Source organism: Tetrao urogallus (genome assembly GCF_951394365.1).
Source record: "Tetrao urogallus genome assembly, chromosome: 17".
In the NCBI taxonomy this organism is placed as follows: Eukaryota; Metazoa; Chordata; class Aves; order Galliformes; family Phasianidae; genus Tetrao; species Tetrao urogallus.
This window is the reverse complement of record NC_136830.1, coordinates 11,166,513-11,178,637: the sequence shown is the minus strand read 5'-3', so window position 1 is coordinate 11,178,637 and position 12,125 is coordinate 11,166,513. Positions and strand designations below refer to the sequence as shown.

The following is a 12,125-nucleotide window of genomic DNA, read 5'->3' as shown; positions in this document are numbered from 1 at the left end:
GGGGGGGCCTATGGGGTGTTGAGGGGCAATGGGGTGAGGGGGCTATTGGGGGCCTATGGGGTGGTGGGAGGCTGTGGGGTAAACCGGGTTGGGGGATAATGTGGAGCTATGGGAGGTTGGAGGGTAAGGGGATCTGTGGGGTGCTGGGGGGCTAGGGGGCGGTGGGATGCCTTGGGGTAATGGGGTAAGAGGGTGCTATGGGGTGATGGGGAGGGTATTGGGTTGTGGGGGCTAGGGGGTCACAGGGGGCTATGGAGTGATGGGGAGGGTATTGGGTTGTGGGGGGCTAGGTGGTTATAGGGGGCTATGGAGTGATGGGGAGGGTATTGGGTTGTGGGGGGCTCTGGGGTCATAGGGGGCTATGGGGTGATGGGGAGGGTATTGGGCTATGGGGGGCTAGGGGGTTATAGGAGGCTATGGGGTGATGGAAGGGTATTGGGTTGTGGGGGGCTAGGGGGTCACAGGGGGCTATGGGTAATGGTGAGGTTATTGGGTTATGGGGGGCTGTGGGGTAGTAGAGGGGCTTATGGGGTGTTGGCGATCTATTGGATAGTGAAGGGCTATGGGGAAATGGGGGTTGTGATGTAGTGGGGGGTTATGGGGTATTTGGGGGTGGAGGCTGTGGGGTAACGAGTGTCTGTATGGTAATGGTGGGCTATGATATAATGTGGGGGACTGTGGGGGGCACAGTGCCATGGAGGCCTATGGTATAAATATGGGACACTGGTGCAGTGGGTGCAATATGGGGGTCCTGGTGCAACTTGGGGGGGGGGGGGGGTCCCAGTGCAGCGGGAGCCCTTGTACAAGAGAGGATTGACATAAGCAGGGGGTCATGGTGAAAATGGGGGTCTGGTGCAATGGGGCATCTCTCTGCAATGATGGGGGGTGGACAGTGTGCAACACAGGTCCTGGTGCAGTGGGGGACCCTCCAGCAATGGGAGCCTGGCTGTAACGGGGGGAGGGGGAGGGGGGGAGGACACTGCTGCAAATCCTCCCCAGCCCCACGTGCCCCCTGCATCTCCATCTCCCAGCACCCAGAGCTGATTTTTCCCTATAGGGGAAAAAGTGGGGTCACGGTTCCTGCCAGACCCGTGGGGATGTGGCACTAAGGGTCAGTGGGCACGGTGAGGGGGGGCTGCGGGGGCCTTGGGGATCGGAGAGGTCTTTTTCTTCCCTGCAGGAGTAAGGGGTGAGCATTTGCTGGCAGTTTGTGAAGGCAAATATTGAAATATTGCCTGGGTTTGAGCTGCAGTGCAGTTTCTGTCACTAACTGGAGCGCAGAAAAAAGGAGGAAAAACAAAACATGGGGAAACGTTATCTCCTGATGGCTCCTGTGGTTAATGGGGACGTTCAGTAACCATCACAGAGATAACGGCTCTCTGTGCTCAGATGTTGTTTCCCATAACATCCATCTGTACTGGATGCTGTACGTGGGTGCTGCTCACAGGGAGGGAAAGGTGGGATGGGGTGGTCCCACGTGGCACAGAACATCCTGCTGTGTGCCCTTCAGAAATGGGTGGGAGGGGGGTGAGATGGGGCTGGGGATGGGATGGAGTGGGGATGGAATGGAGGTGGGGTGGGGGTTGGGATGGGGATTGGAATTGGGATGGGGATGGGATGGGGGTGGGATGAGGATGGGGATGGGGATTGGAATTGGGATTGGATGGGGATGGGAATGGGGATGGGATGGGATGGGATGGGATGGGATGGGATGGGATGGGATGGGATGGGATGGGATGGGGAGGGGATGGGGATTGGAATTGGAATTGGGATGGGGATGGGATGGGATGGGGATGGGGATTGGAATTGGGATTGGATGGGGATGGGAATGGGGATGGGGAGGGGATGGGGATTGGAATTGGGATGGGGATGGGATGGGATGGGGATGGGGATTGGAATTGGGATGGGGATGGCATGGGATGGGGATTGGATGGGGATGGAGATGGAGATGGGATGGGGATTGGATGGGGTCGGCGTAGGATGGGATTGGAATAGGGATAAGGATGGGATTGGGATGAGAATTGGGGTGAGGATGGGATAGGATGGGGATAAGGATGGGACTGGGATGAGAATGGGGATGGGGATGGGATGGGGTGATGTGGGGACGGGTATGGGATGAAATAAGGGTGGGGATGAGATGGGATGAAAATGAGGATGGGATGGGATGGGGATGAGATGGGGTGGGATGGATAAGGGATGAAATAAGGGTGGGGATGAGATGGGATGAAAATGAGGATGGGATGGGATGGGGATGAGATGGGGTGGGATGGATAAGGGATGAAATAAGGGTGGGGATGAGATGGGATGAAAATGGGGATGGGATGGGAGGGGATGGGATGGTTTGAAAATGAGGATGGGGGCGGGATGGAAATGAAGATAGAGATGGGGATGGGAAGGAGGTGGGGTGGGGATGGGATGGAATGGGATTGGGGTGGGAATGGGATGGGGGTATGGATAAGGATGGGATTGGGATGAGAATGGGGATGGGATGGGGTGATGGGGGATAGGAATGGGAATGGAGATGGGATGAAATGAGGATGGGGTGGGGTGGGGGTGGGATGGGACAGCGATGGAGATGGGGATGGGATGGGGTCAGGATGAAACGGGGATGGGGTGGAGTTGGGGGTGGGGATGGATGGGGTCGGATGGGGATGGGGATGAAGTAGAGTCGAACAGAGTGGAGCACAACAGAACGCAGCGCATGCTGCTAGGCCAAAAAGGTGACAGCCTGCAGCGATCTGCCCACAGCCCTGTGCGTGCTGCAGGTAGCAGGAGCAGAGCTGGGAGCAGCAGCCCTGCGCCGTCCCGCTGGACCCCTCGGACAGCTGGAATTATTCATTTCCTTCTTTATCGGCGTCTGGATTTTGTAAATGGACCAAATATGCGCGTCGTTACTCAGCAACATCAACCGCTTCATTCCTTAACCAGAAGTTGTGCTCAGCACAATCAGTTTACATCAAATGCAGCTTGTAATTACTTAATTCAGCCCGGCTGCTCTTCCTGCACGGCTGTGAGCTCAGAGCCCCCCCGGCTCCCGCAGGGGGAGGAAGGGGCCGCGGCCACCTCTGTGCCACTCCGCTGTACGCTGGGACCGAGGAAACAGAGCGGGGACGGAGCAGCCCAAAGGCAGAGCGGTGCGGCACCACCCGCGGCACGACGCTTTGCTTCGGCGCCCCTCAGACCGAACGCGGACCCGCGCCGCGCCGAGCTCCGCCCGCCCGCACCTTCGCTCTCCCGCCACCGGCGGCGCGCCACCCCGTTCCCGCGCTCCCCGCCCCGATTTCCCGGGCTCCGCCCCTTTTTTTCCCAGGCCCCGCCCCCTCCGCGCCGTTCCCGCGCTCCCGCCGCTCTCGCGAGGCCGCGCGCGGTGCCATGGCGGGGCCGTGCGGGAGGAACCTGCCGTGGTGCGGGGCGGGCGGTGGGACGGGGAGTTGGGGGGGGGGCTGGGGAGGAGGCGGTTCGGGCCGCGCCGCTGAGCTCTGCGCCCCGCAGGGTGGAGAAGTACCGTCCGCGGGCGCTGTCGGAGCTGGTGTCGCACCGGGACATCCTCAGCACCAGTGAGTGCCGGGACCCCGCCGAGGGGATGCCCGGAGCCCCCCGCGCCCCCTCTCAACCCCTCGCTCTCCCCGAGTCCCTGCACCCCTCCCGGCTCCGTGCCTCCTCTCGTACCTCTCCCTGCGCCCATCTCCGAGCACCCGCGACCTCCCCCGTGCCTCCTTCCCCCCGCCGTGCCCCCCTCCCCCCCCGTGCCCTCGAGCCCTCCAAGCCACCGTGTCCCCTCCCGGTTCCATGCCCCCACCGATGCCCGGTACCCCCCCTCCCCTCCATGTTCCTCCGACCCCCTCTCCCCCCGGTCCCCTGTAACACCCCCAGTCCCGTGTCCCCCAAGTCCCCGTGCCCCCTCCCAAGCCACTACGACTTTCCTATTGCCCCCCCATTGCCCTCCCCAAGCCTCTGTGTCCCTCCCAAGCCACTGTGCACCCTCCAATCCCCTATGCTCCTATACCTCCACAACCTCCCCCCTTCCCTCCCCAAGGCCCCCTACCCCCAGCCGTGTCCTTGTGTCCTCCAATCCCCCGTGAGCCCCATAAGGCCCCCAAAGTCCCCGCGTCCCCCCCTCCTCCCAGTCCAGCGGTTCATCAGTGAGGACAGGCTGCCCCACCTCCTGCTCTATGGCCCCCCCGGCACCGGGAAGACCTCCACCATCCTGGCTTGTGCACGGCAGCTCTACCGCGAGCGGGAGTTCAGCTCCATGGTGCTGGAGGTACGAGGGGGGTCCTGGGGATGGGGGGGGCGCTCAGCTTTGGAACCCCACGCCCCCACCACCGCCTCCATCCCCGCAGCTGAACGCATCGGATGACCGTGGCATCGACATCGTTCGAGGGCCCATCCTGAGCTTTGCCAGCACCAGGACCATCTTCAAGTGGGTGGGGGGCACCGAGGTGGGAGGGGAGGAGCAGGATGCAGGAGGAAGGGATAAGGACAAGCAGATGAGGACAGCAGTACGGGGACAGCGGGGCAGCACGGATGCTGGCCCAAAGGGGAAAAGTGTGCACAGAGTACTTCCACACTGGGAAGAAGCATCTCCATGTGCCATTAACCCCCAGCCCTGCAGCCTCCGAGAGGCAGCTGGCAGCAAAGCCCCCTCATCTCGCTCTGTCCCAGGAAAGGCTTCAAGCTCGTCATCCTGGATGAAGCTGATGCCATGACACAGGATGCACAGAATGCTCTGCGGCGAGGTCAGGGGTGAGGGGTGGCACTCCTGGTTCCACCTCATCACACGGGGCTGCAGCCATGGGCACAGCTCCAGCCTCTCTCCCCTGCTCTTATGCAGTGATCGAGAAGTTCACCGAGAACACCCGCTTTTGCCTCATCTGCAATTACCTCTCCAAGATCATCCCCGCCCTGCAGTCCCGCTGCACCCGCTTCCGCTTCGGGCCCCTCACCCCAGAGCTGATGGTGCCCCGGCTGCAGCACGTCATCCAGGAGGAGGGGTGAGATGGGGGGCCCTGCCGTGCCCTGCTGCCCCCCAAGGCCAGGCACTGCAGCCCCGTCTCCCACCCCAGGGTGGACGTGAGTGAGGATGGGATGAAGGCGCTGGTGACCCTCTCGAGCGGAGACATGCGCAGAGCCCTCAACATCCTGCAGGTACCGCTTTGCCACCTCAGGCCCCACAGTTGGCCCACGGGCAGAGAGCTCTTCCTCCCTCCTCCTCTTCCTCAGAGCACGTCCATGGCCTTTGGGAAAGTGACGGAGGAGAACGTCTACACCTGCACAGGACACCCCCTCAAGGCTGACATCGCCAACATCCTCGACTGGATGCTCAACCAGAACTTCTCCACCGCCTACCGCAGTATCCTTTGCTCCTCTGCTTTGGGTTTGAGCCCCGTTGGGGTTAAGTCCTCTTTGCCTCCTGCTGTGGCAGGGGCAGGGTGGGTTCGTGCTGCACTGTGGGAAGGGTTCCACTCCCCATCGGGGTGTTGGGTGGTGCAGGGATGCGTGAGAAGCCCCTTCACTTCCTGCCATCAGAAATCATGGAGCTGAAGACACTGAAGGGCCTGGCTCTGCAGGACATCCTCACCGAGATCCACCTCTTTGTGCACAGAGGTGGGGGTTCTGTGGGGCCAGCTCCCAGCACGCCGCTCCCAGCCCTGCACTGATTCACATCTTTCTCCCTGCAGTTGATTTCCCACCCTCAGTCCGCATCCAGCTGCTGATCAAGATGGCAGACATTGAGTAAGTAAACATTTTGGGGTGCTGCTCCCCTACCACACCGAGCTGCTGCTGGGAGACAATATCCCTGGTGCACATCCGTGCGCTGTTTGCTTCACCATGCTGCTGGTGCACACAGCTGAACTGGCTGTGCCTCCTGCTGCAGGTACCGGCTGGCTGCAGGCACCAGCGAGAAGGTGCAGCTGAGCTCCCTCATCGCAGCATTCCAGGTCACCAGGGACCTGATCGTGGCTGAAGCGTGAGTGAGTCGGGCAGGGGCTGCCCCATGTCTGCTCTGTGTGCTTTGTGGTTCCTTTCTGCACGCCTCAGGCATGCAGCCCGAGGGACAAAAGACAGGCAGCGTTGTGTCTACGCTTCATTGGGAAATGCAAATATCTCTGAAGCCAAGCAGGTTGTTGCAGTGGTCTTTTGTTTCCTCCCCCTATCACAATGGCAGAAAGGAGCAAGTCGAGCCTCCCCCCCATGCCTGCATCCCATTGCAAATAGCTCCTGGCTTGGGCTTTGGTCCACACTGCTCTCCACAGCACATGGGAAAGAACTCAAAGTACAACCCAGCCGACCTTGTAGAGCTCAGCACAGCTTAACCACGCTGCTGGTGGGTTGTGGAGCAGCTGTCACGCACCCACACGGGCTGCAGCGTTGCTGGGGCCCTCCTATGCAGGGCAGCACTGCTCCAGCTGCTCAGATGCTGAGGAAGACAAGCATGGCAGGCTGGGACTGAGGTTTTTGCCGCCCTGTTGCTCAGACAGGAAGGCAAGGAGGCTGCACTGGGACAGAGCACTTCCGTGCAGTGACAGCCCCTGTGACAATGGTAGCATGCGGGTTTGTAGGTCACATCGCTACCTGAAGCACTAAGGAAACACCAGCTCTGTAGGCTTAACTGCTTGCAAAGGAAAGCATCCCAAGGAGCAGCTCTGAGGACATTCCCCAGCTTCTCCACCAGCTGGGTCAGCCCAGGGCTCTTGACAGTCTGGTAACACACAGGGGATGCTGCACGTGCCGTCCCTGCAGCCACCAGCTCAGCTGCAGCAAGCCACACACACGAGCCCACTGCATGCACAGCACAGCAGGTCTGCACACCAGCAGCAAGCTGCTCAGTGCCAAGTCCTACAGGCAGGCGTGGGGGTGGGAAAAGCAGCCAAGGAATGAAAGCAGGGGGCTGCATGAAGCCATGTCCTGCTCTCACAGTTACACATGAGCACCCACCACTCCCCAGCACCCACCACTGTCCATCTGCTGCTCTGACTGACTCAGAGCTGCAGTATAGGAGGGCTGGGGGCCCTGAGCCCCAGCCAGGCTTCCCCAGTTCACTTCTACAAGCAACAAGGGAAGGAGTGAGGAATCATCTTTTATTCTGTCACTGCTGTCATTCAGCCTGCAGAGACCGGCTCATGTTTGTCATGCCCAGACCCTGAGAGCAGCAGAGCCCACATCCCTCCAGGAACCAAGGTACAGGCTGCTCCTGGCGCAGGGTGCTGTTGTCAGGGATGGCTGTGGCCCCAAATTTGTACTGACAAACACTTGCTCAGACTGCAGCTGCTAATCTTCACCCCACAACATTGCACTTGGAAGCAAAAGCACCTGACCCAAAACTTGCAAATAGCAGGAGGACAGGGGGACCAGAGCAGTCCCCAGGTTGTGCCGTGCCCCTTGCACTCTGCAAGCATTTTTGCTGGGTTCTAGTATTATTACACAAAAAAATACCTCCACGTTCACAGACGGCCCCAAAACGAGGGGAGCAACAGTCCTGCCCCACAGCTCACAAGCCTCTGGTGCTCTGCGGGGCAGCCAGCCCTACCACGAGGCAGAGGGCTCTCACCTCCGTGTCTCTGATACCTCAGAAAGTCCGGTAGGTGAGGAACTCCTTCAGCTTCCTGGGAATGGGGAGTGCGAGGACCTGGTACGTGGTCAGGAAGGTGCGCAGGGCTTTGCGGCACAAGTGCTTGAGTGACGAGAGGACTCTTGGAGCCGTCCAGAACTGGACGTGGCCATCTCTGGTCCTGCAATGAGACCCAAACAGGCTTTGAGCAAACACCCAACGCCGCACAGAGAGAAGGAAGCACAATCAGCCCCAAATATCCCGAGCTTGCAGCAGCCCCACGCGCTCCCCATCCTGGAAAATCAGCTCACACTCCCAGGCTGGTTTCCCTGGAGCCTCCCCCAGCAGATATACGCACCCTGTGGCAATGAAGCCACCGTGAGGGAAGTACATGCAGCATAAACCATTTGTCATGGGAGCAAACGCCACTGGAGATCGCAGCTCCAGCGCCCAGATCCTCAGGAGCCTAAGGGGAAAAGGACACAATGCTAGGCAGTGCCTGCAGCTAAAACGAAGCTTCTGGGGCCACTTGAATGCACGTAACGGGAGAAGGGTTTTCTGTCATGGACTTAGAGCCCCCCAGCATGACATCTCAGCAGCCAGGCAGAAGTGCCGACCCCTGCAGAGTTGAGCTGGATGACAGACCAGCACACAGGTGCAAGTCCAAGCCCTTTGCTCAGGGAGATGACAAGGCTCTGATCTTGCTGCTCCCTGCACAAACAGGGCTCTGAACGCAGTGGTCTCTTTGACACGTGAATTTTGCTCCCCATTAGGATGCCCCAAGCCCCTGGTGCGCATTGGTGTGTCCTCCTTGAACCCTCTTTCCCTCCGGAAACCTCAAAAGAGGGTTAACTCGCCTGTCATCTGCCACCGTGGCCAGGTACAGGCCCTCTGGGGAGAAGCAGACCGACCGCAGGGAGCTGGTGTGGACATCACTGCTATACTCCAGTGCTGAGTGCAAGGGGACATGGCTGCAGGGAGGAAAACAAGCTCAGCATCAAGGCCACGCTCAACTCCACCAAACTCTCATAGCACCCCTGTGTCCCCACCGCTTGGTCCCCACAGCCCCCAGCTCCGTACCGCAGAGTCCTCAGCTGCTCCCCAGTGTAGGGGTCCCACATGATAACACAGGTGTCATACGAGGCAGTGACCAGGAGCGCTGAGTCTGGTGAGAAGTCACACGACACCACGCTGCTCTGGTGCCCCTCCAGCTTGCGGATGAGTGTGTAGGACCGCATACTCCACAGCAGTGCCTGTGGGGCACAGGGGAGCTGAAGCTGGGAGCGCTCCCAGGGTTGGCTCTCACCTTCCCCTTCTTGCATGGGGAAAGCAGGATTCAGTGGGACACAGGACTGGCTCCACCCTGTGGGACTCACCGACTTCTCTCCAGCAGCTGAGCAGAGCATGCTGCAGTCAGGGGAGATGGAGCAGCAATAGACCCACTGCACATGGCCTGTCAGCACCTGCACCTGCCGCCCTGGGACAGCAGACACCGAGTCAGGAAGAACAGAGCTGCATTCTGCCACAACTGCTCACCCAGCTCTGCTCCCGAGAGGGAAAAAGGCATGCAGGGCTGGGGGACTTCCTACGCACGTCCGAAGTGCTCTATTTCAGTACTGGAAGGGAGCTTATAAAAAAGATGGAGACTAACCTTCTACACAGGCAGAGAGTGATTAGAGGAGGGGGAATGGTTTTAAACTAAAAGGGGAGATTTAGGTGAGATGTTAGAAGGAAATTCATTACTCAGAGGGCGGTGGGCTGCTGACCCAGACTGTCCTGAGTGCTGCAGGTGTCCCATCCCCAGTGGTGCTCAAGGCCACGAATGGACACTGATTTGGTGGGGGGCAGCCAGCCCAGGGCAGGGTCTGGAGAGGCTGTGAGGTCCCTTCCAACCCAACCATTCTAAGACTCTATTTACAACCCCTTCCTGCAGCTCTCAGGTCCTGCCTGGGAGCATAGGCCTCTGCTGTGTCCCAGAATGCCCACTTCTACCTCAAATACCATCCCAGAGCCCCTCTGCCACGGTCTCTCCTTCCAAGGCGGCTCGGTGCCCTCTCCTTGCCCACAGAGGAATACAAGTTTCAAAAAGGAGTGACCGAGCACCAGGGCCATCCCCACCCTCTCCTACCATCCCTGCTAAGGTCCCAGACGCGCAGGGTCCTGTCCCGCGACGCCGACACCAGGATGAGGCTTCCATTGGGCGCAAAGCTCAGGTCCCTGACGACATCCTGGTGCCCCAGAAGGCTGAAGAGAAGATGTCCTGCAGAGAGCGGCCACGTCAGTCCCCCTCACACCCACACTCTGCTTGGGATGGGGCAGCAGCTCAGGAAATATTTGGGAAGGACGGAGCAGGATCTCCACCAAGGGCAGAGTGCTTCCTGACCTCATCCTGGCGCCGCACAGCCGCTCACCTGTCTGCACCTCCCACACCTTGATCTGCCCGTCGTTGAGGCCGGTGGCCAACACCTGGCAGCACAGCCCTGCCGCCCCATCAGGGTGCCGTGCCGCCGGCCAGGCGCTGAAGGCCAGACCCCACACAATCTGGCCACACTCCAAAGTCTTCTCCTTGGCTCCTGCCCGGCTTCGCTTCGCCTCTGCTTTGTGGCTCTTGCGTTCCGAGGCCCTACAGCTGCAGAGAAACGGCAGAACGGCGATGGGCAAAGGGCACGGAAGCTGTCAGCTCAACACCCACAGCACCGCCCGCACTACTCACAGCTCAGTCTCCTGCAGCGGCCACGGGATCAGCTTGACCAGGCAGTGGCCCTGAGACCAGGCGAACCAGGCGCCGTCGGACGAGAAGGCCACGCTCCATGTCTCACAGCTCGACTTCCAGTCGTACTGCTGGGGCCGGCCTGGCTTCAGCTCCGCCAGCAGCACAGGCTCCTCTGGGCAGAGGGACAGCGGGTCACCAGCGGGCCTGGGCCTGAACCAGGCCTGGGCCTCACCTGCGACTGGGCCTCACCTGCGACTGGGCCTCAACTGAGCCGGGCCTCACCTGGGCCTGGGTCGGGCCTGGGTCTCGCCTGGGCTCGTGCCTCCGCCTGCCCCGTGCCCACCCCCGTCCCAGCCAGCCCGCTCCGCCTGCCCCCAAGGCCTCACCTGCGCTCGGCTTCATGGCGGCCCGCCCGCCCCGGGGAGGCCTGCGGGGCTGGGCGCGGCCTCCCCGGCCCTCGGAGGCACCGGGCCGCACCGAGCCCCGCCGCCCGCCTCCGCCTCCCTCCGCCGGGCCCGCCCCGTGCGGGGCGGGGGCTGCGATACGGAGCGGCAGCAGCCGCGGCCCGGCTTTCCGTCACCGCCCCCCGCGGGGTGGGCCTCGGAGCCGCGCCCGGGACGGGTCGGACGGCAAACGCGGGGTGCGGCGGAGGCGGTGCTCGCTGGGGGTGGCACTCCGGGGCACGGCGGGGTGGTGGCGCTTGCGGAGCCAGCGCCTACGAAGGGACAGCCCTGTCCGTGCCGCCGTGAAGATGCAGTGGCCATAGGGGCACTCCGTGGCAGCGGCACCTGAGGACCCGTCATCCATATGGGGGCACCTTCTGACAGTGCCACCCCAGACACCCCATGGGCACAGCCCCTGGCAATGCCGTGCTGGGACCCATCTTCTCTATATGGGGACACCCCTGGCAGTGCCACGCTGAGAACCCAGCGCACAAAACTGACACTCCCTGGCAGTGTCCTTTCAGTGACCCAGTGCCTATAAAGCAATACTCTCTGGCACTGCCCTCGCTGTGGTGAGGACGCAACACCCATATGGGGACGCCCCTGGCAGTGCCACGCTGGGGACGCAGTGCCCATAGGGGAACACCCCCTGCAGTGACCCCCCAGCGACCCAGTGCCCATCTGAGCCATCCCCGTGGCAGCAGCACCCATACAGGGACACTCAGTGCCACGGCAGGTACCCAGCACCCCGATGGGCACAACCCCTGGCAGTGCCGTCCCAGGACCTCCATGTGGGACATCTCTCGGCAGTGCCACCCAGGTATCTGGTGCCTGCAAAGTGCTGCTCCCTGCCACGCCACCCTGGTGACAGAGAGCCCATCTGGAGACCCAGCACCCACAAAGGTGACACCTCCTGGCGGTGCCGTGCTGCAGACACAGCACCCATATGGTGACACCCTGCGGTGGTGGCACTCTGGGGACCCGATGCCCACATGGTGCCACCCACCTGCCAACACCTCCCGTGAGTCACTCGCAGGAGACATCTGCTAACACCCAGAATTATCCACCAAGTGCCCCCCCAGTATGGCACGAAGCAGAGGGGACAGCATACAGAGCCCCCCGCACCACCTCCATCTTCCCCCAGATCAGGGTTCCCCAACACAGCTGCACTGGTGCAAACGGACAGACAGACGAGGAGGATGCACCTGCCACCCCCCCAGCTTGGGGACAGTCCCGCTGCCACCCGGCTGTGACAGGACAGAAGCCACCCCCAGGAGGGGGAGGGGGGGGGACACTCAAAGGGTGACAGGCGCTCTATGCCTCAGTTTCCCTATAGCAAGGCACAGGTCCCAGGCATGGCTTTACCTCCCCTGGCAGCAGTGAGCTCCTGATAGGTGTGAGCCCCACGCTGCGGGGT

The 12,125-nt window shown here is 61.3% G+C and overlaps 2 protein-coding genes across 2 annotated transcripts; one reads left to right on the top strand and one right to left on the bottom strand.

Annotated features, from left to right (window-relative positions):
• Window positions 1-3,372: 3,372 nt before the first annotated feature.
• RFC5 (replication factor C subunit 5) lies at window positions 3,373-5,975 on the top strand (the record flags this gene model as incomplete). Its single annotated transcript, XM_079543938.1, has 11 exons — window positions 3,373-3,404; window positions 3,493-3,557; window positions 4,128-4,264; window positions 4,344-4,423; window positions 4,666-4,739; window positions 4,835-4,994; window positions 5,067-5,148; window positions 5,224-5,353; window positions 5,530-5,607; window positions 5,682-5,736; window positions 5,879-5,975. 11 exons carry the CDS (start codon window positions 3,373-3,375, stop codon window positions 5,973-5,975), a joined length of 990 nt encoding a protein of 329 aa, XP_079400064.1.
• A 1,595-nt stretch (window positions 5,976-7,570) lies between these two features.
• On the bottom strand, window positions 7,571-8,958 carry WSB2 (WD repeat and SOCS box containing 2; the record flags this gene model as incomplete). Its single annotated transcript, XM_079543962.1, has 5 exons — window positions 7,571-7,733; window positions 7,911-8,018; window positions 8,410-8,523; window positions 8,633-8,805; window positions 8,929-8,958. The coding sequence occupies 5 exons, from the start codon at window positions 8,956-8,958 to the stop codon at window positions 7,571-7,573; spliced, it is 588 nt and encodes a 195-aa protein (XP_079400088.1).
• Between the last annotated feature and the right edge of the window lie 3,167 nt (window positions 8,959-12,125).